The 27,950-nt window shown below is 39.6% G+C and overlaps 1 protein-coding gene and 1 long non-coding RNA gene across 2 annotated transcripts in view; one reads left to right on the top strand and one right to left on the bottom strand.

Moving 5' to 3' along the window:
• The first annotated feature begins 5,033 nt into the window (after nt 1-5,033).
• LOC108501604 lies at nt 5,034-20,100 on the top strand. Its single transcript, XR_001876229.1, has 3 exons — nt 5,034-5,813; nt 6,273-10,322; nt 20,087-20,100. It is a non-coding gene; the product is annotated as an uncharacterized LOC108501604 (long non-coding RNA).
• Nucleotides 10,579-27,950, bottom strand: part of PCSK1 (proprotein convertase subtilisin/kexin type 1) — a 28,962-nt gene continuing 11,590 nt past the window's right edge. Inside the window, exons 7-14 of the mRNA XM_017823681.1 lie at nt 25,271-25,443; nt 22,896-23,108; nt 21,742-21,842; nt 20,559-20,792; nt 19,069-19,226; nt 17,508-17,641; nt 15,434-15,595; nt 10,579-13,347 (exon numbers count right to left, since the gene is read on the bottom strand). Of these exons, the coding sequence (XP_017679170.1) occupies nt 12,985-13,347; nt 15,434-15,595; nt 17,508-17,641; nt 19,069-19,226; nt 20,559-20,792; nt 21,742-21,842; nt 22,896-23,108; nt 25,271-25,443 (1,538 nt within the window). The 3' untranslated portion in view covers nt 10,579-12,984. The remainder of the gene's footprint in view (nt 13,348-15,433; nt 15,596-17,507; nt 17,642-19,068; nt 19,227-20,558; nt 20,793-21,741; nt 21,843-22,895; nt 23,109-25,270; nt 25,444-27,950) is intronic.

Raw genomic sequence — 27,950 nt, 5'->3', positions numbered from 1 at the left:
AATCAACCTTTATTTGATTGATAAATTCTTAGACTGAAGTGTTGATTTTATCAAAATTACCTTCTCGGTAAAAGGGGTAATTTTCCATTGGTAAAATGAAGGATGTTCTCAATACCAGTAATTGTCAAATTATTTGGATACAATGTTTATGTTTTAACAAGCTTAGTGAGTTTCAAGGCAGCCTGAGTGCCCTGCATGGTATGTCAGCATGCTAAATAGGAAGGCACCTCTCAGTGTTTTAATTATACATGGTCTTTTTGCTAATGAGGAGAATAAGACCTGAGTGTGTTTTGTCTTGCTGAAGGTGAAAAACATATCACATTTTCTCACACCAGAACACAAACCAAACGTTATTCAATTCTCTTTCCACTTCAAAACCCTTGTTATTTATTAGTGCCTACCAGAGCAAAAATGATGTCCAGTTAAAAAGAGCTCTGCATCATTCAGCAGGGACAGCTATCACCAAAAATATGATGAGTCTGGGTGCAATGCTAAATCTGGTACCACTGATACAGATGTCTATCCACAAATACAGACTTTGCTGATGGAGACACCGACCCTTGGAAAGTAATTTATGCTTAAGAAACAATACTCTGTACCTGATAATTGTACCAGATAAGCTTTGTTGCTGGAAAGATTGGCTGAGTCTTAGCAAAGAAGTGAAAGACAGATTACAGGGATGGCCAAAACCTCCAGAGCAGCAAGCAACAAGTGTTGCCTGATGATATTACTGGCATTCTCATTTTGAAAGAATCCAAACCAAAAAAGCACTAGAGGACACAGTTGCAAGAGAGCAAAACCAACCAGATTTGGACTGCAGTGAAACACTTGACACAAGGATGGAATGTCTTTCTGATAAATTAATGTAAATCAGGCTTGAAAGGAACACTCTCATTTCAAAGTTGGCTGAAAGACTGGAACAAAATGATAGGTGACAATATAGCAAAGTGGAGAGTGTTTGTATGATACGATGGCACAGGGATAAGTGTCAGGAAGTGTTCTATTTAACATCCTCATTAGTAATCCAGAAGAAGAAACAAGTAGAGTGTAATGAGATTTGATACTGGGGAGGATTAATTAGGACTGGTGAGAGATGCAAATTAATGCAAAGCAACAGGCACCAGGATCAAGGGTAGAGAACAACAAAAGGCACAAAGCACATGGGTGAAAAGCAAAGTTTAATAAAAAGAAACCTGAGGAAATTGTAGCCAGAAGAAACATCAATTCAGCAGGAGGAGACCTAGGAAATAGTGACATGGGAATCTTTTTCCCACAAGTTCACAGGAAAAAACAGGTAGTAAAAAAACACTAATTCCTCCACATAATATGGTCCATAAGTCCTCCATGCTATCATATTCTTTTTTCCCAGGTTGCTCTCTCTGCCAGACACCCTAGAATCCCTCTAACCGCAGTGGGTGCTGCACAGTATTAGCAAGAAGGTCATCAGAAAACTGTAGCTGTTCCCACATGTCCTTTTTTGGAAAATCTCTGGATAGAAGAAGAGACTCAGGCAACCCCACTAGGGGAGGGACCTGTCTGTTCAAAACTGCAGACCCTGTCCTTTCAAAGGACCAGCAAAGGAAGTGAGGATTATTCTGTGTCTGGACAGCAGTGGGATGTGGGTTTTTCTACCTGGCCTGAGCAGAAAGCAGAGCTGTGTCAAGGATGTTGCTGAGCAGCATCCTAGGAGCAGGAGCTCTGAAAGCTGGAAGCTCCCAGCAAAGCTTGTAGCCTTTCTGTTCACAACAGAAGAAAACAAGTCATTCACAGAATCACAGAATGTGTCAGGTTGAAAGGGACCACAGTGGGTCATCTTGTCCAATCTCCCTGCTCCAGTAGGGTCATCCCAGAGCACATGGCACAGGATTGTGTCCAGAGAGTTCTAAAATATCTACAGTGAGGGAGACTCTACATCCTCTCTGGGCAATCTGTTCAGTGCTCCTTCACCCTGACAGAAAACAAGTTCTTCCTCATGTTCAGGTTGAACTTCCTGTGCATCTGTTTCTGCCTGTTGCCTCTTGTTCTGTTGCTCAGCACTACCAAAAAGAGTCTGGTTCATCTTTTGACACCCTCCCTTTAGATACTTTTGTACGTTGATGAGGTCCTCTCTCAGTCATCTTTTCTTGAAGCTGAAGAGGCCCACCTCCCTCAGCCTTTCCTTGTAAGAGAGGTGCTCCAGTCCATTAATTATCTTTGTTGTCCTTTTCTGGGTCTGCTCCAGGAGCTCCATGTCTGTCCTGAGGAGCCCAGAACTGGACACAGCACTCCAGATGTGCCTCACCAGGGCTGAGTAGAGGAGTAGGATCCCCTCTCTGACCTGCTGGCAATGCTCTTCCTAATTCACCCCTGAATTCCACTGGCCTTCTTTGCCCCCAGGACACACTGCTGGCTCAGGGACAGCTTGTTGTCCACCAGGACATCCAAGTCCTTCTCCACAGACTTGCTTTCCAGAAGGTTGGCCCCCAGTCTGTCCTGGTGCCCAGAGTTATTCCTCCCCACACGCAGGACCCTGTTGAATTTCAGATCCTTGTTGAATTTCAGACAGTTTTCGACATCCTTGGTCAGATTTAATTCCAGTCATGCCTTGGCCTTCCTCGTCTCATTTCTACTCACTCTAACAACCTCTTTATATTCATTCCAAGTGGCCTGACCATGTTTCTGTCTCCTCCATATTTCCTGCTTATGCAGTAATGGCAAGAGGACCAAACACAAATGCCATAACCACAGGTGTGGTCTTTGCCACTCCAAATCGTAAGAGTAGCTGTTGGGTAACTGGACAGTGACAATGAGTGATGATCACTGGACTGGCTGGATCTATATGCACAGAGAAATCTCTGACAAACACTCCTTTGTTGTCTTACACCCATACCCCACCTTCATCCTTCTTCTTTCTTCATTCTCCAGTCTGCTCAGAGGAAGAACTGTCCCACACATCCCATCTACCATCTACCAGCTGTCTCATACAGCACAGCTTTATCTTGCTCAGGCTATGTTTATCGGGATAAAGCCAGAGTACTATCAAGCAGAGAAAAGCATATGTGGATTCATATATTACCTGAATCTAAAAATGTCATAAATAACATTTCAATCTGGCTGAGGGGCTTCCAAGCAACCTATTTGTCAGCAGCAGTAGTACTTAGGGTGTGCCAAGAATAACCCTGGATCGAAAGGCTTTTGAGCAGCAGTCACACAGGTGGCACAGCAAGCCATTAAACATGAGATGTATCTGAACATGACTCAGCCTTCCCTCCTCCAGGGTAAACAAAAGGTGATCTTACTCCTCCTATGTTACTTTTCCGGTGAGCTGAAGTGCTGATGTTCATCTAAAAAGAGATTTTCAAATATATTAATGGCAAAAGGCAATGTAGAAATAACATCAGCCCATTACACAATGAAGATGGTCACCTCACAAACAGGGACAGAGACAAGGCAGAGGTGTTTCATTCATTTGGACAACACTTTCAGGCATATGGTGTGACTCTTGGGGTGTCCTGTGCAGGGTCAAGAATTAGTCTTGATAATCCCTCCCAGCTCACTGTATTCTATGATTCTATGATCCTATGATCTTTCTCCTGGCCACTTGTGAGCTGGGAAAAAACTGAAAACCAGGAGATGTGCTGGAACAAGGGGGCTGTGGCACCCTACTCTCAAGCTGTCTACAAACAAGTGTGAAGCATTGTCACTGCAGGAAAACTAATGCTACCCAAAGGAGGAGTTAGTGATGCTTACCTCTGTAAGGTTTACACTGATTTATATGGAAATACACCCATGTGTATATTATGTGTAATTCTAGAGGATAATGACCACGACCTTCAGTCTGGGTAGTTCTGTTTCACATGTCACAGCTCTTGGCTGATTTACAGCTTTCTAGTCCTGAGGATGTCTTTTTTTTTTAAGGTTGGTTATGGTCTGAAGTCTGCTTTGGTACCTATGAGAGAACCAGTATATTCCCACATGATACAAGACCTGCAAGGCTTACAAACATTGTGCAGATCCTAGTGATGGTAATGAGAATTAAATGCATGAGACACTGTGTTTTGTCATTAATTTCACTGCAATAAAAATGCACAGGAATACAAAACACAATGTGTCTACTTAAATGTAAAAGAGGTAAGATATACGTGGATTGCTAGAATGTTTTGGTGAAAATGTATACCAGGAAAACAAGTGTTTTTTCTGATATAATTTATGTTGGAGAATTAATGAGCTACATTGACAGCATCACTGTTTCATTGACAATAAGTGCACCTGCACAAGCCATACCAGAAAACACTGCCGAGCAGCCATGAAATCTTAGCTGACTGTAGGTAGGGTGGAGATCAGCAGGGAGAAATTGCATTTTATTTGGGCATTTTGGCAGGACACTTTAGGCTGTGAAGAGTGAAATACCACCCTGTTTCTGCCAACACTGCAAGAATTACTCAGTGTTTCAAAGGTTATTTCAGCTTTCCCAGGTTAGGGGAAAAAACTTAGCTTTTGCTAAATTCTTGTACATTGTGTGATCACTTCCACAGGGGTAGTCTTTAAAGGAAACACGCCTTCAACCATTCACTGAGAGTTGAGGGCAAAGAGGATGCCTCCATGTAGCAAAAAGCTCATTCTTTTTACGTGTATAATTCCTATGAGGTTGTTAACTGGTTATTTCTGAGTGACAGCAGTACTGATGAATGAAATGGAAGAGCCTGAGCAGATCAGCTCTAACGTATCTGAGTGTGGACTCTCCGCTGGGTTTCCCGGAGAGGAATTCAGTCACGCGCTCCCCCTTTGGCAGGAGGAGAGAGTGACCAAGCCTCCACTCGGTGTTCCGTGGCGAAAAGACCTTTATTTCGAAACTCCCGCGGTTTATATGGGCTCGAGGGGAGGGCAAGAAGAAGGGCTGTGATTGGGTCAAGGTATGGGGGGAAGGGAGTGGCTTGAGAGCTCCACTGACCAATGGGAGATACAGGCGGACCGCGTTCCAGTAACAGAACCAGGGATTTGGGGAGAGGCGGGAGAGACAGACTATCCTGCTTGCGCAGGGGAGGAGGCCGCGGTCGGGGAGAGGAGACAACGTGGCTCCGAGTGGGGGGGGCTGCGCGGGCCGGGGGAAGAATACACAGCTCAGGGAGAGAACCCATACAATGCAAAACGCAAGTACTCGTTGTTTTTCTGCTTCACTCGATCCCGGAAGTCGCTGCTGCAACGGCCCCGCGTCTAAAGCTGCTGTTTCCAAGCCTCATAGTCCTGGTGTTCACCTACACAGCTCCACTAGTGCGACTCAGAAGAGGAGGCGATAATCGGGCCTTGCACGGAGGCAGGGTGATCTAGACATGAGGTGCAATGCTGCGTGCAGTGCAGTAAATCAGATCTCTTCCTCTTCTACTGTTAGTCACACACACACACACAGAAACTAACTGTATAACTCCACACACTGCAGATGCAAACAGAAGGCATTTGGAGCCTGGGCCTCAGCTTTGAGCTGACAGAAGGTGATGACACAGTTTAGTGCATAATTCCCTAATCACACTTGACAATCCACACAGGGATATTTTGTTACAGAGGTACAATGTGGACTGGGTTTTGAAAAGAATCTGATGCCATTGAAAGGTCCTCGGATGCCATTGAAAGGTGAAGGAAGCTGGGCCCCTCCTTCTCTTTTTCCTTCAAAAGTTTCATCAAAGGCAGACTCTTCCATCAATGCACCTTCACAAGAATGTGTGCACCTATCATGCTTCTGATAGGTTTGTGTAGGGTTTTTGAACAGTGCAACAAGCTGAGCTGACATAATTACCATTAGCTTTTCTGAGAAAAGTGAATTCTAAGCATCTCTAAAGGTAAGTGCATGTTTATGACTGTTACTAAAAATGGATAACAGTTTAGGCTCCCAGTTGGTATAAAATTACAGGGGTGAAGTCAAGGAACTGAGATCATTAACACAAACTGCAGAGCTGATGAACCTTGAATAGCTGGAAATGCAGGGCTTTGGATTTTATAATTAGAATTCTGATAGGAAAGAGAGACATGAGAGATCAAGAAAGCAATTAATTCTGTCACAAAGCAAACCATATCTGACTCATCATCATGAGCAGCAGAAAGATCTCTAAAATTTGTCCTTTGAAGCCAGGATACTGTAGCTGAGAAGTGCTTGAATAAAGAGAATGGAGAAGCACAAAATGCACTCTTTCTTGCCTGGGTCTGTTTCTAGTCTGTCATTTTTTTCTTTTCTCTTCCTTTTCTCTACCCCACAGAATAATACCCAACTCACATTACTTCTATTTATTTTCATTTCTCAGGTACATGAGGGCATTTGGAGTGAGCACGGAGGAGTTACTCAAAATTTATGACAAAGCACGTGTCTTCAGACTGTTCTTCAATCCCGATGCATCTGTAGAGCCCCATAATATGAAACTGAATTAATTATTATAATATACTAAGGTCTAACTTCTTATAATTGGAGACCTATTCCCTGAACTTCACTAGAAGAGTAAGGTTACACGGGCTTGAAATGTCTGATCATCTGATGTGTAGTAAGAACATGTAAGGTCTCCAAATGCGCGAGGCTTGCCTGGGGCTCTGCAAGTGTTGTTTCCCTGATAAAGAAGGTTTTGCACACACTCTAGGGAGGGAAGGTGATTCACCATACCAGGTTGAGACCCAGTACACTGCAGTGTAAGCAACTCATGAAACTCGGTGGCACACTGTATGCAGATCCAGGCATGACTCATGCACTTAATATAGAATTGCAAGTAGATATTTGCAATAACTGAGCAGAACTTTGACATCATATCTCCCTTTTCTGTGCAGAAGTACCACTCAGGAGCAATCCTTTGGTTTTCAGCCAAGTGCTCAGTCAGGTACTTCATCCCATACATATGCTTAAAGCAGGACAGGAGAGTGATTTAAGCAAGCAAATAATTCTAAGCACAAGTTTAAGGTTTTACATCACCTGCAGTACATGCTTAGATGACTTGCTAAAGTGAAGAATGCCTTTTGTTTTTTGAGTTGGTTTTCCTCCAGCCTGGGGCATCACAGGTGGTCTTTGCAGAGAACAATCTTGGACAGAAATGGGAGAGCCCTGTAAATTTTCTGTAGCCACCACTAGACTAGAGAGCCCCATTGTCTGAATGCATGGGGCTTCAGGAGTGCTCAGCACGGCTCAGCACCAGTCTGGGAGCAAGAGAGGGGAAGAGATGAGGACAACATTCTCACTCCCTAACTTTAGACACATAAATTCAGTGCCTGAATTAGGAGTGTGATTCCCAGCTGAGCAGTCATGTACGCTGGGAGACAGACAGGCTCCTCCATAGTGTGACTCAGAATAACCTTTGAATCCTATAGGTGCTCTGAAGGACCACAGCTATTAATTTTAAAGGTAACATAAATAAATATTCAGAGTACTATAATTATCCTTCCTTGAAGAGTTCCAAATTTGCTGCTCAAAGTCACAAAGGAATCTTTACTGTGGTGCTTTCGCTAGAGACCCCAGATCCTGCATTTACCGAGCCCCATACACACTTCCCTGTTGTGTTACAAAGCCATCATTACTTACCTGTCTAGACTGTTCTAAGCTCCCTACAGAGTTATGGCTATCTTTTGCATAATAAGAGTAGTGTTATTTTTCTATTAGTGCAACTGCAGAAACACAGAATTCTTTAGGAAAATGTACCCCAGCCGTTAAAGGGATTAGCAAATCAACAAATCTCCCTTCCTCCTCTATCCCTCTCCAAAACAACCTGCAGTACCAATACTACTGTGATAAAAAATCCAAGCTGAAATTTAGCTTTAACCTCTGTTCTAGCAAATTCGTGCTGCAGCTTCTTCCTTCTTGCTGCCAGAAGTTGCTATGTTCTACCATCAAAGAGACTTTACATGGAGTCATGTAAGCATGTATGTATATTTTTTCTATATAAAAGTGAAAGCAATGAATTACACTATCTTCACACAGTCTGATGCCTGAAACTACTGCTTAAGCAGTGTTTTTAATATCTAGAGGTATTTTCAGAAAAGTTTCATTCAAGTATGGTGCACCGCTTTGAGGTAGGGTGTAAGAAATACAGTGCAAAAGAGAAGAAACTCATAGCTACAGCTTCTTCCCACATCCTCGATTTTCAGTATATAACTCACAAACTGTGAATTATCATGAAGGCAGCTGAGCTCCCTGTTGAACTGTGGAACTGAACTTTGCTTTGCCTTCCCAGGTATTTGTGACGCTCTGCATCCCACCACCAACATTACGAAGTAGAGCAGTAATTTGCCAGGTCTGATGGAGCTGGCATATGGCTCTCCTCTTTGCCTAACATTTATAGATCTGTTTCACATGAGCACTTTGTGCATCAGCATATGCAAAGCTGCCTGCCCTCAGTTCTAAGCGAGTTTCCTTATCAGAATATATGGTACTGCATTATGCTGCATGTTTATGGTTTGAAACATTGACTTGATAATGTGGCTGTAGTCAAACAAAATGCTACATGTAACAGCAGCCAATTCATTTGTTTTAGGGAAAGAATACGACATCAGAAAGAAAGAGATGTATGCTTAGCTACATTTGATTGGAGGTAGTCAAATGGCTGAAATGATATAACCATTAAGATATATTTTCCTGATAAACACCCACTTTCACATATTATCTATTTATTTTTGTCTGGTATCTTAATGGAACTTGGAACATGTTAGACCTATCTTTTTTTCCAGTAGGCATTTACTGCTTTGCTGGAAGCAAAATTCCTGGTTCTTTCTGGTTACATTATCCTCACAAACTGCAGTAAGAGAAGAGAGATTTTTAATGAGTACTTGAGTAATTAAATAGAACAATATTTACAGAAATTATCTCTATTAGTGCCTAGTGGGGTTGGAGTTTGAACTTTTTCTGTCTGCAGTTAGAAATGTTAGCTAGCCAAGCAATTGATTCAGAGCAAAATACACATTTCTAGAGTTTTCTCTTTCTAAAACGCTGTTGTGAGTGGCATGTCTCCTTGGAGCACTGGAACTGGACTTCCTGAAAGGAAAGACTAGATCAAACAGAAAGGTTTTAGGCTCTGGTGGTACTCTGCATAAAAACAAAGGTGGTGTTGCATAAAAACAACTGGTTTTTTTCCCTGTAATTTTTCAGCTATGACTATTTTCCGAGCTGAACTAACTCAGAAGACAACTTTCCTTAGGTTTGTAGTGTTTGGAAAACTGCAGTGGCAGAGTCTCTCAGGGACAGCACAGCTCGTCCTGTTGCTCTGATGCTCACGGATTTAGGTGTCGCTGTCACCTCTACAGAGTGGTCTGTACAAAGTTACGGAAGAGCTCAAAAGAAATAACCAGATGTTTTCCCTTCCCATGATTGCGCTCTTTTAATAAACAGACTATGTTCTTTCCTAATTTCTGACACTAAGATAATGCAGTGATAAATACAATACTAGACCCAGTATTTTATTTGTAAGTTCCCCCTTTCTCTCTTCAAATAGCTTTCTATTTACTGAAAACACTTATGGTTGTTTTCAGAGTGAAGTGTCTTTGGGAGAGGTAAGAAAACTAAATTTACAAGCTTGGAGCTACAAGACAGGACTGACTAGAAACTCTGCTTGGGTAACTCAAAGCAGATGAAGCTAGAAAGTTTAAATACAGCATACTACTTCAAAACCCAGCCAAACTGAAAGAAAAAACATTGTTTAGTGTGGAAGGTAATTTGCTCTAATGTAGATTGAGATTTCTTTTTTTTAATGCTACTTCAGAAATCCATTTTCTATGTACAATTACTAAAAGTATTTCTGTTATAGAAATGTATCTTACTGAAAGCACAGAAAGTGTTGTAATTATCTTTAGGGCATTTGACAAAGCAGATATTGTAATTGAGCAGTGGTTACTTGAGACTCGAGAAGCAAATAAATCTGGGTATGGTCTGTAAGTCCCCAAGAAGTTAAAGCTTTAGAAAGCAGAGTCATTCATATCTGTTTGCTCAAACATGATGTCCTTCCAGGGTAACAGTGTGAGAAGGGGGTTCTGTGGGGTGACTGCATCTTCCTGATCATATCTGGGCATCAGTGTGGGTTGGAGCAGCACAGGGAACACTCCAAATTGTGTGTATGGCTACGCAGTGCCCACAGAGCTCACTCCTCATCATAGACCAGCAAACAGCTCCCCCAAAAAGCAGTTCCCCACAACTATTTCCAGTATACAAGGATGTGTATGGTCTTGTTTCTCTACTGACTTGAAATGTGAGTAGTTGTGAAAGGGAACAACACATATTTCAAGTGGTTCTGCTTTCATGCAAGGAAGTGGAAGACCTGTGTGTTTAATTTGACCTCCTGAGCCATTCTGCTGTACTATTTCATCATAGTGCTTCTGAATTACAGACAGTGCTGGTGTCATTGACGTCCACAGCAAATCTTACTTGGCTGCAGGTGTGAAAAGTAACCATGTGAGTGTTCCCAGTGAAGAAACCTCCTGAAAGTCTTAATCTTCTATACATTACACATTTTTTCCACCCAACCCCTGGTTATTTCCTTGAGCCATTGTCTTTCATTCTAAACTCTACTTCCCAGTCCTTTTAAGTCAATAACTTGACTTCATCTTACTTTTTCTTCACAAATTTTAAGACCACACACTGAGCTCTGCTAACACACTGTATTATGCTACTAGTAGACAAATTTTAACATCACATCACATACATGTTGCAGTTGCTGTTGTAACATGCCTTTTAAAAAATACCTTTATTGGATGAAATTGTCTCTTTCCCAAGAAAAAATCTGGTTCTTCAATATAATTTATTATGCCTTTTAAAATTCTGTCTGTTCAATAAAATCTTTACTATATTATAAATACCTGTAACGAAAATATAATTTAAAATTCTGAGAGAAAACTTTTTTTTACTTTCACATTTTTCACAAAACCCACAGAGGCACCAAGGAAAGACTAACAATAAAATTAATTTACTCCTGTACAAGCTGATCTGGGTTGGAAACATTCAACAGAGATTTTAAACTTGTCTTCTGGTGAAACTCTGGCTACAGCATAGGAACTGATCTTAAAACAAAGGAGCGTCTTTTGTTTCCCACCGTTTTAACCCGAAAATGTCTTTCAGGACTGATGGACTGTTGCTAGTACTTTCCTCACTGTAACATACCCGAATAAGGATTGGCTAAATTAGTTGTTATCTGAGAGAACCAGCCTCTGAGCTCCATGGCACAGGACTAAAAGTGGTCCTTACCTCACCACATCGTTATATTCTGAAAATTAAACATTAGTGAAAATAAGTGCTCTCCCTCTGTAATAGCAGCAATTAGAAATTTTCTTGTTTTGCTTGTTCATTATTTATGCATTGCCAGAAAGCTTTTGCATAAAGGACAGCAAAAGAAACCTTTCTTATTTGGACCACTGCAGGGATTTACCTTTAAATTACAGAATTTATTCTGAAGTTTGAAAAATCTCCATCCAAACTGAATTATGAGCAAAATGTTAAATTCCTGTCTTGGAGACACATCATTTTAGGGAATAGACAGTGAAGAAGAATCAAATAATTCTGGGGAGTCTGTAGAACACACTTAAACAGTAGACGAGAGAGGAAGAAAAGTAAAAAGCAGTCAGCACTTTTTTGGATTTTCTTTAGCACTGCGATGAGATAACTATCCCCTGGAAATCTTCATTTCCTTGTTCTAGATCCCCTACAGTTTCTGAGCATCTAACATGGCTTTCTTTTTTTTTTCTTTTTTTTCAGTTATGAAAAGAAAAATAATATGTCACTCTTGACTCTGTCTTTAAAGAAGTATCTGTGGAAAACTGCTTGTCTGGTAAAGTTAGGGAGCTAGTCACCCTAATTGCATTCTGACAACCACCTGCCTTATCCTCTTCCACTTTCTCCTTCTTTCTATTCCTCTCCCTCTCACTCCACATTCCATTCACACCCTTCACAAGGTATTTTTTTTAGTCTCACACCTCTCCCCGTCCATTTTGCCTTGACTTCCTAGATTTTTGGGAAGTGTTACAATCTACTACACATACTCTTTCTGATCCACCTTGGTCACAGTTCAAGGAAAGGACAAAGCGATCCCAGCTTTGCTGTTCTGAATACTGCAAGGTGTAGCTGTGTCAGAAGGCAGTTATGTTACTTCAGAAACCTAACTGATGACCCACAGGTAGAAGGTTGGTCCCCAAAACTCATATAATTGACACAAATATATCAGTACTCCCTCAAGTAATTCATAACAGGTGTAAAGAAAGCCAAGTGCTATCTATATAGGAGACTCTGTCCTCATTAACTACACACTGCCTAGAAATTCTAGGCTCATGATTCAGGCACTTCACTTAGGTATTTAAAAGTTAGGTGGAGAAAATGACATCCCATGGTCTGGGATGTCTCATTTGGGACTCTTTTATATTAGTGTATGTCTGTCTGTCTGTAGTCTAAATTGTGAATAACTTCATCAGTCTTCACTGATGCCCCAGTCCAACTCCAGCCTCCCAGATGTTCCTTTACAGGAGAACAGAAGGGCAAGGGAGCATTGTTGTTTGGAGGAGGAACAAAGCACCTATGACAGAAGCAGTACTGTCTGCAAGTATTAAATAGGAATAAATGACAAATATAACAGAGACTGCAATATTCATGACAAATCCACAGATAAGAATATATCCCCATAGCTTTGGCAGTTTGGTTCAAAACTGCTTGGTAATTCAGGTTTTGAATCCTACTGCATGCTTAAGTGAAGAGGGTGGAAGAATAAGTAATGTGAAAACTGTTTAAAATAGAGCACTAGGGTTTTCAGGGGAATAATATTGCATTTCATGCCTGAGGGGGCAGTTCTACTCTGATGGTAATGAAAAAAGGTTTTGAAAAAAGATATTACTAAAAAGTGTCAGTTTCCCACCTTATCCGCTCACACCTGTTTTTTCCCTTCCTTGATATTGGTACTAAATATGAAGCGATCAAAGCAGCAATCACAAGTAGAGCATACACAGACTTTGGAAAAAAAAACTACAGGTGGGGAAAATGAATATTTCCAACTCAGTGCCACACCCTGCAGTTTAGTTTCCTTCATTTATGATATCAACCAAGGCTTGCAGCAGTCTATCATCTCTATGCTTATAAGGTTTGGCATTGTAAAAAAGATCAACGTAGTCACTGTACAGACTTTCTTCTGAGCCTCTCAACTGGGAAGGCTTGTTCAATTTTTTGAGGGCTTGATAGAAGTGTTCATATGGAATATTTAACTTCTCACTTGCAGTCTTCTTTGGCAGTTGCTTCTGATTCATCTGTCTGCTAAAAGCACTTCGCAGTAAATGTAGCATAGCCTGTGATGGGATTTTATCTTCTGCTTTGTCACTGCTGCTACTGGTATCTTCTGTGATTTTGGGTTTTTCACTCAGGTTCTCCAGTGTGGTATGGTCCTAGAACACAGATTAGCATAAAAAAAGGTTAGGTGTTGATGGAAAATTGACCAGATTCAGGTTTGCTCTGGTTAGGGATCTCCATTTACATGTGAGCAGAAGCTATTTTTTCATTCAGTAATCACATGGCATCTAGAAAACAACCAGACCATTATCAACTAAAACAAACTACTGAAAGAATTGTATTGTATAAAGTATCAAGTCCCTCCACAAGATAGGTAGTTACAAATTCATATTCCCCATTGGCAGGATACAACATGTAATTTTATACCAAAATTTGTCCCAGTCTTTAGAGATATATCTGGGACACAACTCCTCAGCAGCCTAAATTAAGGAAATATACGTGGAGTGCTGAGAGCAGCTCTGACTGTGCCACATATCCTTGTGAAAAGGATTGAACCAGTGCTTCCATACAACCTTCTCTGTAGATGATCTCACTTGAGAAAAAGACAGTGAAGTACAGCTAATGCGTGGTCATGATACCTTGGAAACTTTGGAAGACCAATCTCAAATTCAGATGCACAGATGAGCTGGTGAGAGGCAGGATCTTTTTCAACAGGAGTATGTGCCTGTATAGCTTCCTAGTTTACCCTAAGATTGTCTTTCTAACCGAACACTCATTTTATCCTCATTTGTTCTCTACCATGTCCACCTATCTTCTCCTATAGTACTTTCTGGATCCACTTTGAGCAATTTTGAGCTGGCTTCCCACCAAGTCGCCAAACGCTCAGTGAAAGCCTTTCCCCCGCTTCCCCTTTAGGCAAAGTTTAAAAAACTATAGAAACTGAGAGAAACTGAAATCAACTGAATTATACCAAAAATATATATTTACATATATTTACAATTATATATATTATTTGAATATATATATAGTACACACAATAGGGAGCTCCCGAGGGGGAAAAAGGGAAAAGGGAGGGGGAAACAGGGATAAAAACTAAAACCAAATATCCTCCAAATATACCTATTAATAGAGAGCTAGCGGATAAGTACAAAAAAAAGCGGATTAAATACTTCCCTGAATGGGACAGCAGAACTGTGCAAGGCAGCAGCCAACTCCCCCACGCCTCCCGGAGAGACCAGAGATAACGGCAGGTCTGAGCAGCAGGCCCTGGCCCATACAAGCAAAGCCTGTCTGCAGAGAGACCTGTCACCTTCAGCCACCAGAAGAGAGAAGAGCGAAGGCCTCTTATCTGTGCCTTTTATATATTGTGTTACGGAAAGGGATGATATGGAATACTTCCTTAGATCTCTGACCCCGTTGCTAAGGAAGGCCTAAAAAATCCAAGAAACCAACCCACTACAACTTTTACTTTCTTGCAGTTTATTTTCTTGCCCATGGATGCCAGATCTGCTGACACTTATGTCATGTATTTAAAGACCATAATCATGTCTCCCTCAATCTTCTCTTTCATAACCTATCTGAGGAAGAGAGTTTAACCAACTTTATGGATATCCTAATTACCTAATGGGGAGACAATTTGATGTGATAGGACTAATAAAGAATTCGGAAGCTCTTGACAAAATTAAGCACTGTGAAAATGTACGATACTGCCATTCTGTGCATCCTGAAACCCATTGTCACTCTGCCTCTACGTTTACAGCACTCTGCCTAAAGGGTAAAGAAGGGGTGATCGAGAAGCAGGCAGCAACAGATCCACTGAACCAAACCACCTGAATGAGTCCCTGACTTTTGAATTTTGTTACAAACTTCCTTCCAAACTCCCTGGAAACAGGCAAAGCTGCTCTTGGATGCAACACTTGTTCACAGTAGAATTACATAAATTTAGTGTGTCTGCCAAAGGCGTCTTCCTCCCTCCTTTTACCACTCAACTGCACTAGCTACAGATTTCTCTACTTGAGTAGCAAAATCCTGTTACCATCCTAAACCCCTTATATTTTGGTATATGAAAACAGAGATTAATAAAAATATCAATTTTTAACATTGACAAAATTAAGATACACAACGCAAAAGTGGTCAAGGGTTAGATGAAATGAATAGAGAATGAATACGTCTTGCTAGGAAAAAATAACATTTTCTTATAAATTGAAAAATGCGTAAGGAAAAAAATTAATGTAATACTACCTCTACAAAGTCTGTCATCTTCTCCACTCCTCTTCTGTCATTTTGCACAGCATTATAGGATGTATATAAACGTGGCTGCTTCATGTGTTCAGGCTGGGTAGCAGTGCCATGCAAAATCAGCTTCCAATTTACAATCCTTCCTTCATTTTGTATTCGTCTGGACTGAAAAACAAGCATGGCATTAGAATAGGTTCTCAGGACATAAGAAGATAAAACAAGACACTTGATTTTAAAGTAGACAGAAATTACTAAAGCAAACTCTAAAGCTTTCAATATCTAAATCTGGACAATGATTCATAGGCACAAAAACAAGGATATATTAGAGACTATATATCAGAAAGTGGGATTTAATACAATGGCTTAACCACTCCACATATTCACGTTTTGATGTAACATACCACATATTCATATTTTGATGTAACATAATTATTAATTAATCATGTAAGCATCAATGGAATTTTGACGTAACACACAATGCTAAAAATTACTTAACTGGTATCTTGCATTATTAAAATTTGCTCACTAAGACATTCCTTGGCAATTTCCTTATTAAAGTTACCACTGGAAATGGTAATGTGAAATAACATTCTCCAGTGGTGTGCAACAGCAATCTGAAACACAGTGTGTGGAAGTGAGCAACAAATGCTTATACACAAATTTTGGTAGCAGTACTTCAAAAGTAGAAAGTGGAAGGGACAAGTACACAGAACACTTAAACTTTATTTGACCAAAGCTTCTTTCAGAATTTTTGCTCATTCATTTTGTAACTGAAGATGGCTGCTGAAGCTCTTATTTTCTAAGAGAAGTCTAGACTAAAGTTTACCTACACAACTTACATGACAGTTAAAGCTACTCATAACTACAACTTATGAATAACTCTGCATGGGAATCTGTGATGACAGTAAAGTCATTGATATGAAAGCTTTTTCAGGAATCACAAAATCCTAAAAGTTGAGCAAAGAGTTTACTATGTGTTGAGGACAAAAATCCTAGTTTATTATAAGTTTCAGGAAGCTCTCATTTGAAAAGAAAAATGAGAAATATTTACAAATAAAATGCTCTTCTTAACATTTTTCCCCAAAAAATGCGTTCAAAGAATAGGATATCTGTAACCATGGGGTTATCTATAACCCTGCAGCATTAACACTACACTATTGATAATAATATTACTTCTACTGCCTTGTCCATCTGCTCAGCAATTGGCAATAGCCTCCTGTTTACAATTTGAGGCCAATAGGGGCTGCAGGCTCAGAGTCTAACAGGAAGCATTCAGTTTCTGCTAAGATCCAACCTCTAATGACAAGCTTATGGACAGACAACCTCAGTGAGATGAATGTGTTTGATTACTCTCTCTTTGAAGGAAATGATTTTTCAGTTGCCTACCAAGCAGCTTTATTCTGGTGTCTCGCTGTTGTAATCCATATCCCCAGGTGGTTTTAATAAACTGATTTATTTCATATCTGTAGATTTCTTGGCTTTAACCCTTAAACCATTAAACTATTAATTAAACCCTTAAACCTTAATTAATTAATTAATTAATTAATTAATTAAACCCTTAAACCTTAAACTATTGTTCAGCAGTAGTCACTCTCAGAAAGAAATCAGGGAAAGGTATGCATCAGAACAGCTCACTGAGATCATCAGAAATTGAATAATTCAAAAGGTTCTGAGTTAATGAAAACTGTGCTTGTGGATCAAGAGAAGACTAGATCCATGCCATGTTCTTTTCTGCAGAAAAAAATTTGCAGTTAACTACATGTTAATTTGATTGTGTATTTCACTCCATGAATCACAGAAAACTATATTAAGTGATTTCTTCCAGTGACGTATGTCTGAGAAAAACAGACATGAAATTGTTTTTGACAGGTACGTGTCAATGTCAATTACATTTGAGTAAAGAACAAGAAAATGTGACTCTATTTTTTTACTTTAATCCTTACAGATATTTTAAAGAAACTCTCATTAAGATCAGTTAATGAGAAGGCTCATAATTCAACATGCTTTGCAGCGGTTAGTGATGATTTTATTTGTGTTAGCTTCCAAACATAGCTAACTAACACACAGACACACTTACCATATCAGTAATTCTTAAAACCCAGGTTCCTGTTGGGTTTTCTCCCCATGTATGAACAGACATGAAGTCCCAGTTCTTGAAGCCATTGGGAGATTTATCTCTCTCTCTCTCAGCCAGTAAGACAGTGCTGGTCCCTGTGTGAGTGCAAGATCAACAGCAGGGTTGTTCATACATGTCTGCTTTTACTTTTCAAATTGTTCAACTTGCACTCTACCTAGTGCATAGGTAACCTGGAAAATGCACTATTTAACAGTGGTTCCCTTAACAGTGGTTCCTTTAATTATTTTCACTGCAGTATTTAAGAGCATGCAAACTACTAGGTCACACTAAAAAGGCACATCTTGATCAGTGTTTTATCTCTAACACAAAAAAAGCAGTGAATGCACATAAAGAAGCAGAAATCAGACACAATTGGTGTTTTCCACTGATGAACAGTTCAATAAACTTTTGAAATGGAAGTTTTGAAGGCAAACCAGCTCCTGTAGTATTGTGAAACCACAGCCTTATCCTGATTCCCTCACTGTATTTTTTTTTTGTTGAGGATGTAAATTGTTACAGCCTGAAATGTTCCTCCAACAGGGTGAAATAGTTATTATTACAAGTAATGCTGCAGTTCACAAAGTATTTCTGCAGAAAAAAAGAGATTATACTGCATGGTGGGAAATTCGTTGGGCTTAGTTTGCTTCTAAGGAGAAAGCAAGGGAGCTCTATTTACATAATAAGGAGCAGAGAAGCCCCAAGGAGCCTTGTCATAATTTAGAAATATATTTAAACCTAACACCATAAATACAGAAAAGGAATGACATAAATTTGCTAGTAATGTTTTGCAGGAAAGTGGAAAACCAGCAAGAAACAAGGAAAAAACAGCTTAGCCGTGAAAGCAAAATGATGCTAAAGTAGAGGCAGCAGTATTTGCTTATTGCTACCTAGAAACAGAAAAATTAGATCAGTCTGATGTTTAAATTCACATCTGAAATCTTGTCTTTTTTTTTCCTAATAATACCAGTTAATCTAACAGACTTTACTGTCTACAAAGTTGTTTATACTAATTCTTTTTTTTTTTTTCTCCTTATGGTGTTATTTCAGGGTATTGTCAGGACAGCTTGCCATAGTCTAGCTCATTTAGCATATTTGTACTAAGGTGCCTAACAGAGGCACTATGTTTCTAAATACACAAATGTGGAGATGCAGTTACATGAAATCTAAGGAGTTATATTTTCTCAGTTTTCTATTAGTCTACTAAATCACAGGAAGTCTGATAAGGATTATTGAACCATAATTTGTTGTCTGCCAGGAACCCTCAGTTTTCACAGGTCCTGTTGCCAGAATGAAAACGTACCATGCCTTTATTTTCTAAAGTAGGATTTTCAAATGGGTGAAGGCTGAAGAGCGGTTTCTGTGGTTCCCAGAATGTGTTATCCTCACACTCCCCTCACTGGATTTGTCCAGTGATATATATAGCTCTTTTTAAAACCACCGAAGAACATAGAGGTGTTTTTTTAATTGAATAAATGCTACACATTAGAGCAACACAAACAAGGTGTGTCTTTGCCTCCTGTACCTGATGGAGATACCAGTGTGACATGAAGATCACCTCTACGGGAATACTCGATCGTTGCCTCAAGCTGCACATGCTCCAGAGATACAATGGAGTTCTCTTGGCCCTCACAGGCTTTTGTGGGAATTTCAATGATGACTTCTTCATTTGCTCTTAATAATCTGGCAAAAGTTACAGCAGTTCTTTGATTATTCAGAGGAACCTTTGATTCTGGATTGTGATGTGAGGTGTAAATGACAGATTTAAAATTTCAGAATGTTGAGGAAGAAAGAAGTAAAGACAAATTCTACATTTGATATTCTTTCAAATGCTTCTGTGAAAACCATGGGAAGTTTTGGAAGCACAGATAGTATTGAAGTGGATTGCAAAAAAAATCAGTCTTTGCAGGCAGCTACATCGCACAGCTGCATCAGACTTAGACTTTGTTGCCTTATTCAAATTTCCAGAAGAACTGTTAGCATAGAGCTAAAATATGACAGCAGCAACCTGTCCTGGTCCTTTGCAATCAGTGCCACCTCAAGGAAAAAAAAGCTAACATCTTCTGTTCATGCTCTGCACAGACAGCTTCTCTGCACAATTCCCATTACTTCCAAAGAGAACGGATATCTAAGCCTCCACATAAATAATTCTGAACTCAGAATCATGGGATTTTTGTTTATAATGTAACACACAGGACTGCCATAAAAATACATAAGCAGCAAGTATTACATACATCAGTACTGTGTCAACATCCTGTGGAAAAGAGAGACCTCATAAAAGCAAATTGATAATAAAATAAATAATAAGGCTACCAAGCAGTGACTCTCCAAAACACTGTAATATGTTTCTGCAAACAGACTTTTGGTGCATTGACACGATATCATTTCAGCCTTTGAAACAGATAATTTTTTTTAGACAACAAATACATAAATGAACAAGTGGAGACAAAACCAGCCCATATATCCTTATTGATTAACCAACTCAGTGACTAATTATAATTTATGTGCATGTTCAGCTCAGTTTAGGCTCACTATGCTGTGAGCACATGTGAATGTGGCTGGTAAGACTTTTCAGTGAGACTTTGGGACACTTGTTTTTCATAAGAGAAATGCTACATATATGAGTGAAGCTGAATCTATCACCTTGATTTCAACATATCCCATGCCTGTCAAAGGAGAAGAATTGCTAAGACCCATTACAGATATTTTTTTTTTAAATCCCTAGGAGACTTCACTATCTTTTTGTCTATCTTCTGATAGTGTCTAAACATTCACACTTTAGCTGACTGGGTTCTGCCTTAAAGAATCCTTCACTCTAGTAATTTCCATCAGTCTTACACTAAAAAAACAAGAAGCAAATGCTCCTTGCCTACCCTCTGAGGAATACAGTAAGGCAAAACTAAGTGAACTAAAAGAAATCCCTTAGCCTGGTTGAGGGCAATCTATGAAGAATATGATCCTTCAGGCTTTACTAAGATAGACATAAGCTTGGTAACTGCTAATGCAAATTCTTACCTTGGTTCAAAGCTCTGGTCTCTGACAATACACTCTCTCTTTTCTGGTACACCTTTCCATCTTTTGGGATCAGCTAAATCTACCAATGCGTTGGCATTCAGTAGTCCAAACCCAAATCGACTGTTGACCATCAGTCCCGCTCCATTCTTTTTCCATCCTGGGTTTCCAGACAGTGGATCATATTCCGAGGTCCACACTACCAAGTGTTGCATATCCCTCCACGTTAGGTCTGGGCTGTTGAGAAAATGATCCTGGTTAGTTGTTTTAGGGCACTTTTCTCTCAATTATTAGTCTGCCATAGAACATGGTTTGCAGGTATATGGCATCCCATTATTTTCAAATACACAGCATGTCACACGCTTATCCTCACAATACTTCTCCAAGTAGACAAGAAAAACAGGTATCTAGCAAGATTATAGTCCAATCCTTCAAAATTGTCCTGGCATTTAAGGTTAGCTACCAATACTAGTATTCCCCACCAGTCTTTATAGAACCTGGACTTTGACATTTTACTGGGTATTTGATTCTGTGATTAATTCCACCCTTTAAAACATCTGAGTGTCTTGGCTTATGTCACCAAAGGGGTATGCAATAGAAAATGGAACCAAATCTACACCATCCAAGTACTAAGCCTGTGAATTTCTACCTAAAGTATTTTCTGTGGAAAAGCCACTGTCCTACCCCTTCTTACCTTCCCCACGTTCTACATTCCACCTGCCCTACAGGATCCAAACCTGGCTGCTCCCTGTCTGCTCTGACAAACAAGCTTGGGCACCTTCCATTTTATGCCTCATCATTGGCAGAAAATCTTCTGCAAATTGAATGAAGACCTAATTTAAAATCTTGCAACCTATTGTCTTCAAATTATGTTCTCCTGATCCATGTGCAGCTTCATTTTAAGTGCATTTGACCCGAAATCAGTAAACACTGTTGCCAATACACAAAATGGACTAATATTCCTCAGTCATTCAATTCCTCAGGCTTCAATTCCATTGATTCTGCTTTTCTAGGAAGGTGTTGAAGCAAGTAGCTGCTTGTTTTTGTCATCAGGTTGAGCAAGTCTGACTGATAAAAGTGGAGCTATAGCATGAGGTGGTGCCACTTCAAACAGACAATATTTCAGGGAAGATGGTGGGGTGGCTGAGGGACAGGGGTTTCAAAAGGTAGTGGTGTGTCATCTTACTTTGCTTCCAGTGCTAGAGCAAAAATCCCTGCAGCCAGAGGTGCAGATGCAGAGGTCCCAGTGTGAGTTTCTGTACATTCATTGTGAAGATCAACACTTGTCTGATAGAAAAAAAAAACAAACCAAACCAAAAAATTCCCAGATTATGTGAATAAACAATTGCAAGTACAGTCATATCCACACTCACAAACATAACTATGTATCCTTTACTTGGTGCGTATTAATATACACCTCACCAGAAGAAAAAGTGATGGATGTTTAAATCTGTTCATATTTCAATCCACTCGTTTTACTTCAACTATAATTTTTGTATCAAAATGCTTTGTGTTGGAACAAAATACTCCCACGCTGAATATCTTATTTTATTGTAAGAATTTCACAATAAGTGTTTCAGGCTTACTGGTGAATCATAAAAACAGATCATTGTGTTGGGCCTAGAACATTTAAAATTACTGCTTGCTAGAAAATTACTCATAGGGTTAGTACTGGTGTTCTGCTCCCTCTTCAGCAGAAGAACTATAATTTGCAATGAAATATGTGCTTTATTTGGAAATTAAATACCAAATTCATCATCCTATGTATCTACATCTCAGCTATAAAGAGAAGCCACTTAAGAAAGACTAATCTCCTGGCTAACTTAGAATGACATTATTTTATCACAGCAATTTTCTTCAGCACAAGAAAGGCACACAGACTGATACGTTTGCTTGCCGAATACCTTTTATAGGTTTGGAAGTAATTATTGCTGCTGTTGCTCTTACACAAGGTGTATCAGAGACCCCTACATCACAGGTTCTTTTTCCTTTTATTCTAAATCTTTTTTCATTTGCCCTTTCTGAAGAATGGTACCATATCAAACCATGCAAAGGCCTCTCTCATACACAAACAACATTCACAAATAGCAGACAAATTCAGCATGTTGACTTAACTGCATTGACACAACAATTTTCTCTAATCATTGCTTTATAGTAGATGTTTCAGGGATATGATCACACTTTGGATTACAAATCCCTCAAAGTTTCAAGGCAAAAGCACTAAGCACGTCACACATTACACAAAGCAGGCACTTGAAGCCAAGCATTTAAGAGGTTTCATTTGTTATTTGCATATGCAATACATTTCTGTTTGTTCTGAAACTGGTAAAAACAACCTACAATTCTTTGGTCAGTATAATCCCCACTGCTGTATGCTGTGGCCAGAGTTGAAGAGCACTTCTCTGCATACCAGGGAGAAAGCCCTTGCTGAGAAGCACTGCTAATGGAGATTGTGTAGATACTATCAGTGTAACCATCACAGTCACAGTTGTCACCCTGGCGACCTCCATTCCCTGAAGCCCACACGAAAATGGAGCCTTTCCCATTTCGGCCCTAGGGAAAACAGAAATGACTAGTTATCAAAAAGATTTCAGACCCTGAGTGGTTATCCCAGAAAACCTAATACACCAAACATTCTCAGATAGAAAAGGACAAATTTCCATAAGCACTGTAGAAGACGGAGACAGAAGAAATCAGCTGTTTGACACATCCTACTTATCACCCTGCAGCACATCTCTTAGTTCAACTGGCCAAGGTTTAGTGTTCCAGGTGTAGCAACTTTCCTTAGAAGAGGTTTTTAGGTGAAAAAGAGCCTGTGTTCAACGGGTAAATCTTCCCTCATGCTGATGTTTTGATCCTGACCATTTCTAGGAAAAATGCCCATTTATTTTTAAGACATAGCAAGTTCATCAGAGGTTACTTCATTTGCCTTTCCTGTAATCACAGAGGTACAGGTTAGCAGCACAAATGATGTCCACACTGAAACCGCCCCTTCCCTCACAGATCTGTCATTCAGCATCACCAGTCTCCAGACACAACCACACTCATTCCCTGCTCTGGTGTCCACAGTGCAATGAGAGAGCAGCAGCCAACACTCGATGCTGGCAGCTGACAGCATGTAAACCACCACAGCTATTACCCTAAGCACAAATCACCCTATCCAATCTTAAACTGTGCTAGGCCTCCAGAGGAAAAAAATCTGTTTCATGTGACGAGCAAAAGTTCATATGTTGTTCATTATTAATATATGTTCATTATTACTATATGTACATTCACTAGAAAAAATAGTTGAAATACAGATTTTTATCATCCAACTCAGGTGAGATTTTAAGCTATTCATGCAAATGCTAGGAAATTCGCAGCACTTAAAACATTAAAAGCATGATACTTTTAAAGATATTGTAACTGCTGTCTTGGGATGGACAAGCCGTGTTAACTACTGAAAATGATATAGTACCTTTGAGAATAAAGGCTGCACTTTGGAAAAGCACTGGTGTATCTAAACACCTGGTCTGACTTCACTTAGAGTGATACTAACACCTGTTAGATGCTTAAGGCTAAGTCTGTGCTCAGGTGCTTTACCAGCACAGCAATGAAGGATCCAGGGACTAGAGTTGTTGCCAGTCCCTACTTGACTAACTTTAAGCAGAAAGGAGACAAGCCAGAGCCTTGCAAAAGGAAGTCTGACAAACAAATGAGTAAGTTTGCTCTCCATGGGAAATAGAACAAACTGTAAAAAAGGATACATTCTTCACCAAAGAACCTGCTTCTCCAGAGTAAGACCACTGAACAATTGTTGCCAATTATCACCTCTCTCTTCTCTGGCTGCCAACTTTATAGGCTTAGATCTTTGTTTGTTACCAGACCACTCTCCCTGGTTTCCATTCTTCTCTCAGAGTATCTTTGTCAGCTGTCAGACTCTTCATTCTTCTCTCCTTCTCCCCTTCTGTTTGCTAATGTTAACTGCCCTTTATCCAAAATTCTCTCTTTGCCTCTGTCCTTCAAGCTTTCCTCCATTTCTCTCTTCTCCCACCTCTGATTTAGTCTTCCTCTCTATATTAGTACCTTTAGGTATCTTTTCACCTCACTGGCAAGAGCAAGAGTAGTTTATTAATAAATACCTGGCAGCTCTCAGTTTGCACCCTATTTATCATTCAACCAGATCTAAAGAGTGTAACATAAAAAAAAAAAGTGTAAAAACATTGCTTCCAATACTCTTCATCATGTATTTTTACTATATTCATTTTAACTGGATCATGATACAAACCAATTTATAAATTAATGCAATTAACACAATACAAGCTCGTCCACAGCGTGCTAAAGTGCATCACTATTTCACATAACAGAATATTCACAAAGCAGAATCTTTTTATTAAATTTTATAGGCTTTCAGTGTAGAAATCCAATTACTGTTCAGTGCAAAACAAGTAGTAGAAAAGGGTGGGGGTAGGGTGAGACAAAGGCAGCAAAAGGAAGGATGGAGAAAGAAAGCTTATCTGTGGAGATTTGCAGTCTAAAATCACCTTAGAAAGCCCTAAAAGTTCTGGTCTGGCTGGAAATGTCTCTGACCTGTACTATTAAAATATATCTTGCCCATTTCAAATATATTTGAGCAAAGACAGCACAAACTATTTTCATTTCTTTCCTGCTATCAACCATTTTAAAATTCTGTTCTCTGCCACATTTTACTTTATCTTTCTCTTTAAGTATCATACCTGGTTTATCCCATACTCAAAAGCCTTCTGTGCCAGTCTCCCAGGTCCCTCCACAGTTTTGCCATCATCGTTGGGGCCCCAGCTTGCACTATAAATATCCACATGTTCTGGGTTGAAACCAATGGAACTGGCTTCAATAGCATCAGTGACTATTCCATCCAACATTCGGATACCTTTAACAGAAAAAAAAAAAAAAGAAGTAGCTTGGATTTACTTTCTGTTCCCTCCTCCTTGTCTTTGTTAACTGTTTTTAAAGATTCCAGCAAAATTAATCCATAACTATTGCGGCCACAGCCTACTGCTGTTCATGTAAGTAATACTGAGCAGACAGTCCCTATCAGTGTGAAACAGCTTTATTTGCAGAGCTCAGTGTTCTCTACAAATATAAAAAAAAAAAAATCTTTTTTGCCTCTTATTTTTTTCTTTCTCTCCTTCTAGAGAGACCCAAAGAAGTCTTGCTTACTGTTCCTGCTTTTTCTTATTGCATTCTCTTTCCTCCTCTTTCCTCTCTGTTACATCTATAACAAAGACTTCTCAAACTGAAATGCCACTGAAATTAAATAGGTTTTACCAACATAGGTTTTACCACCATTACTTTTATCTTTAAGTGTTCTAGGAGTTTTAGTTCAAAGATGTAGTTTTGAGTGTTCTGACTAAAACACTTTGCCCTCAAAGTCATTAAGGTTCTGCTGTCTTTGTGATGTTGCTATTTCAGTAGCTCTTCAATCTCAAAGTCATTAAGGTTCTGCTGTCTTTGTGATGTTGCTATTTCAGTAGCTCTTCAATCTCCACCACAGAAAAAAATCTCACTGTTGTTTTACTGCCATGGTTTTTTTCTACTATGAGCAATCCAGAGATATCTAGCCATTAACAATTTATTAGGAACTGCATGATCTAATCTTCTTCAGAGCGAGCCTGATCTCCGTGGTACTTAAAATTCAGTTGCAGACAGCAGTTCATCTGCAATGGATCCATCAATCCACACAAAACCACAGCTCTGCAGCAGGACTGTAACCCTTGTCCAGTGCTGGAAGAAGGTACAAAAAGAAGAAGTTTGGCAAAATTTCCACTGTGGCACGGCTCTCACAGAAACAGCAGCAGTCTAAGAGCAACAGCAGTCAGGATTCAGCCTGTGTTTACAAGCAATAAAAATATCTGTGTTCTCTTGAACCTGGCATTTAGTGCTACAGCAGCTGCACCATCACTGGCAGTTGGTGAATTATGAGTACTCATTTTCTGCTATTTTCCACAAAATGGGGATCTTGCCAAAGCACAACAGGCAAAATGTGGTCATTTGATCAAAACAAACAAACAAAAAAAAACGGCAACAAAAAAACCCTACATCACCCTTGCAGTTCAGTCTCTTGTTCTTTTTTTTTATGCTATCAAGCAGGGAAAAAAAAGATTGCAAGCATAATTCTTTTCTCAAATGGCTAGCCTCTCAATATTCGTAATACCCTTGAGATAAAGTTGAGCTTTATTATTTCATATTCACTAGTGGCAAAAATCAGAAAAAGGAGTTAATCCGCTCAACTGCTCTGCTATCACTCACAAAGCTGGGAAAAGCATCGAGGTATATCCTATGCCTCAGGTACAGGCTTAAGCTCATAATGCTTTGATTACTCTTTTTTTCAGCTGGCTCAGAATTGTGAGATCCTCTCATACCAGCATGCTGTGAGCAAAGATCTGCCTGTGTGAAAGCGACTTCAAGCTCCAGGTGTGAGCTTGCAACATCTAATGAGATACCAGGAATGCGAAGAGTAGCGCATAGATACTTCACACAGAAAAAGACAAAGCCCACTCTGCAGATAAATAATGTAAAAAAGAAAAAAAACCACAAGAACACTGACCACACACTGACAAAAACAGTTCAAGGAAAAAAATCGCTGCCTTGTCTTTGTGATCATCAAAAATCCTGATTGTTCGAGTCAACTCAGGGATTCGATGACTGCATTGATACTCCCCTAAGCAGATTCCAATTATGTCCTCTTGCATAAACTCTCTTCTATTCTTGCTCCTATCATCAGACTCACAAAATCAAAAGCAGACAAAGCCCAAGGTAATTTCAGACACATACATGTATGTGCCTGGCCAAAGGCTATTTTTAGCAACACGTCACTGTGCAGGAACTCTCAGCCCAGTCCTTTGTAAAATGGAGCCACTTAATCACTTAATTTCCATGGCAGCACCATGGAAATATCATAGCCCAACACTATTAGGTATGCATAAAAATACATACATCCTGACTTACTCCAAAGGTGATCGATGCACACATGTTTCTTAGCTCTGCACAGAACAAGAGGTGAATGTTAAAGGACACTGAAAGGTATAACTTTTGAAAATTGGCATTAAGAAGTATTTTTTTTTTACTCAGTGCACTAAAAAGCCTATGAGACTCACAACCATAAAGTATTGAAGGCACTAATCAAGGTTTCAGAATAGGGCCAGGCCTTGATGCGACTACTGAGAACACTCAGGATTATTAAAGTCATTATTTTCATGGAAAAAAAATTTTGAATGGAATATTTTGGTTTACCCCTCAAGGCAAAGTTAAACCAACCTCTGATGCTGAAGGTTGGAGAACAAGGTGTTCCAGATGTCAGGATTTCTTTCCCTAAAGCAGCTGATGCTGATTATCAGAGGGAAGGCACTGGCTGTGCATCGCTGGATTTATTCAGTA

The sequence above is a fragment of the Lepidothrix coronata genome, unplaced genomic scaffold (assembly GCF_001604755.1).
Source record: "Lepidothrix coronata isolate B3197 unplaced genomic scaffold, Lepidothrix_coronata-1.0 Scaffold104, whole genome shotgun sequence".
NCBI lineage: Eukaryota > Metazoa > Chordata > Aves > Passeriformes > Pipridae > Lepidothrix > Lepidothrix coronata.
Note: the sequence above shows the minus strand (reverse complement) of the source record. Positions and strands in the feature narration are given on the sequence as shown.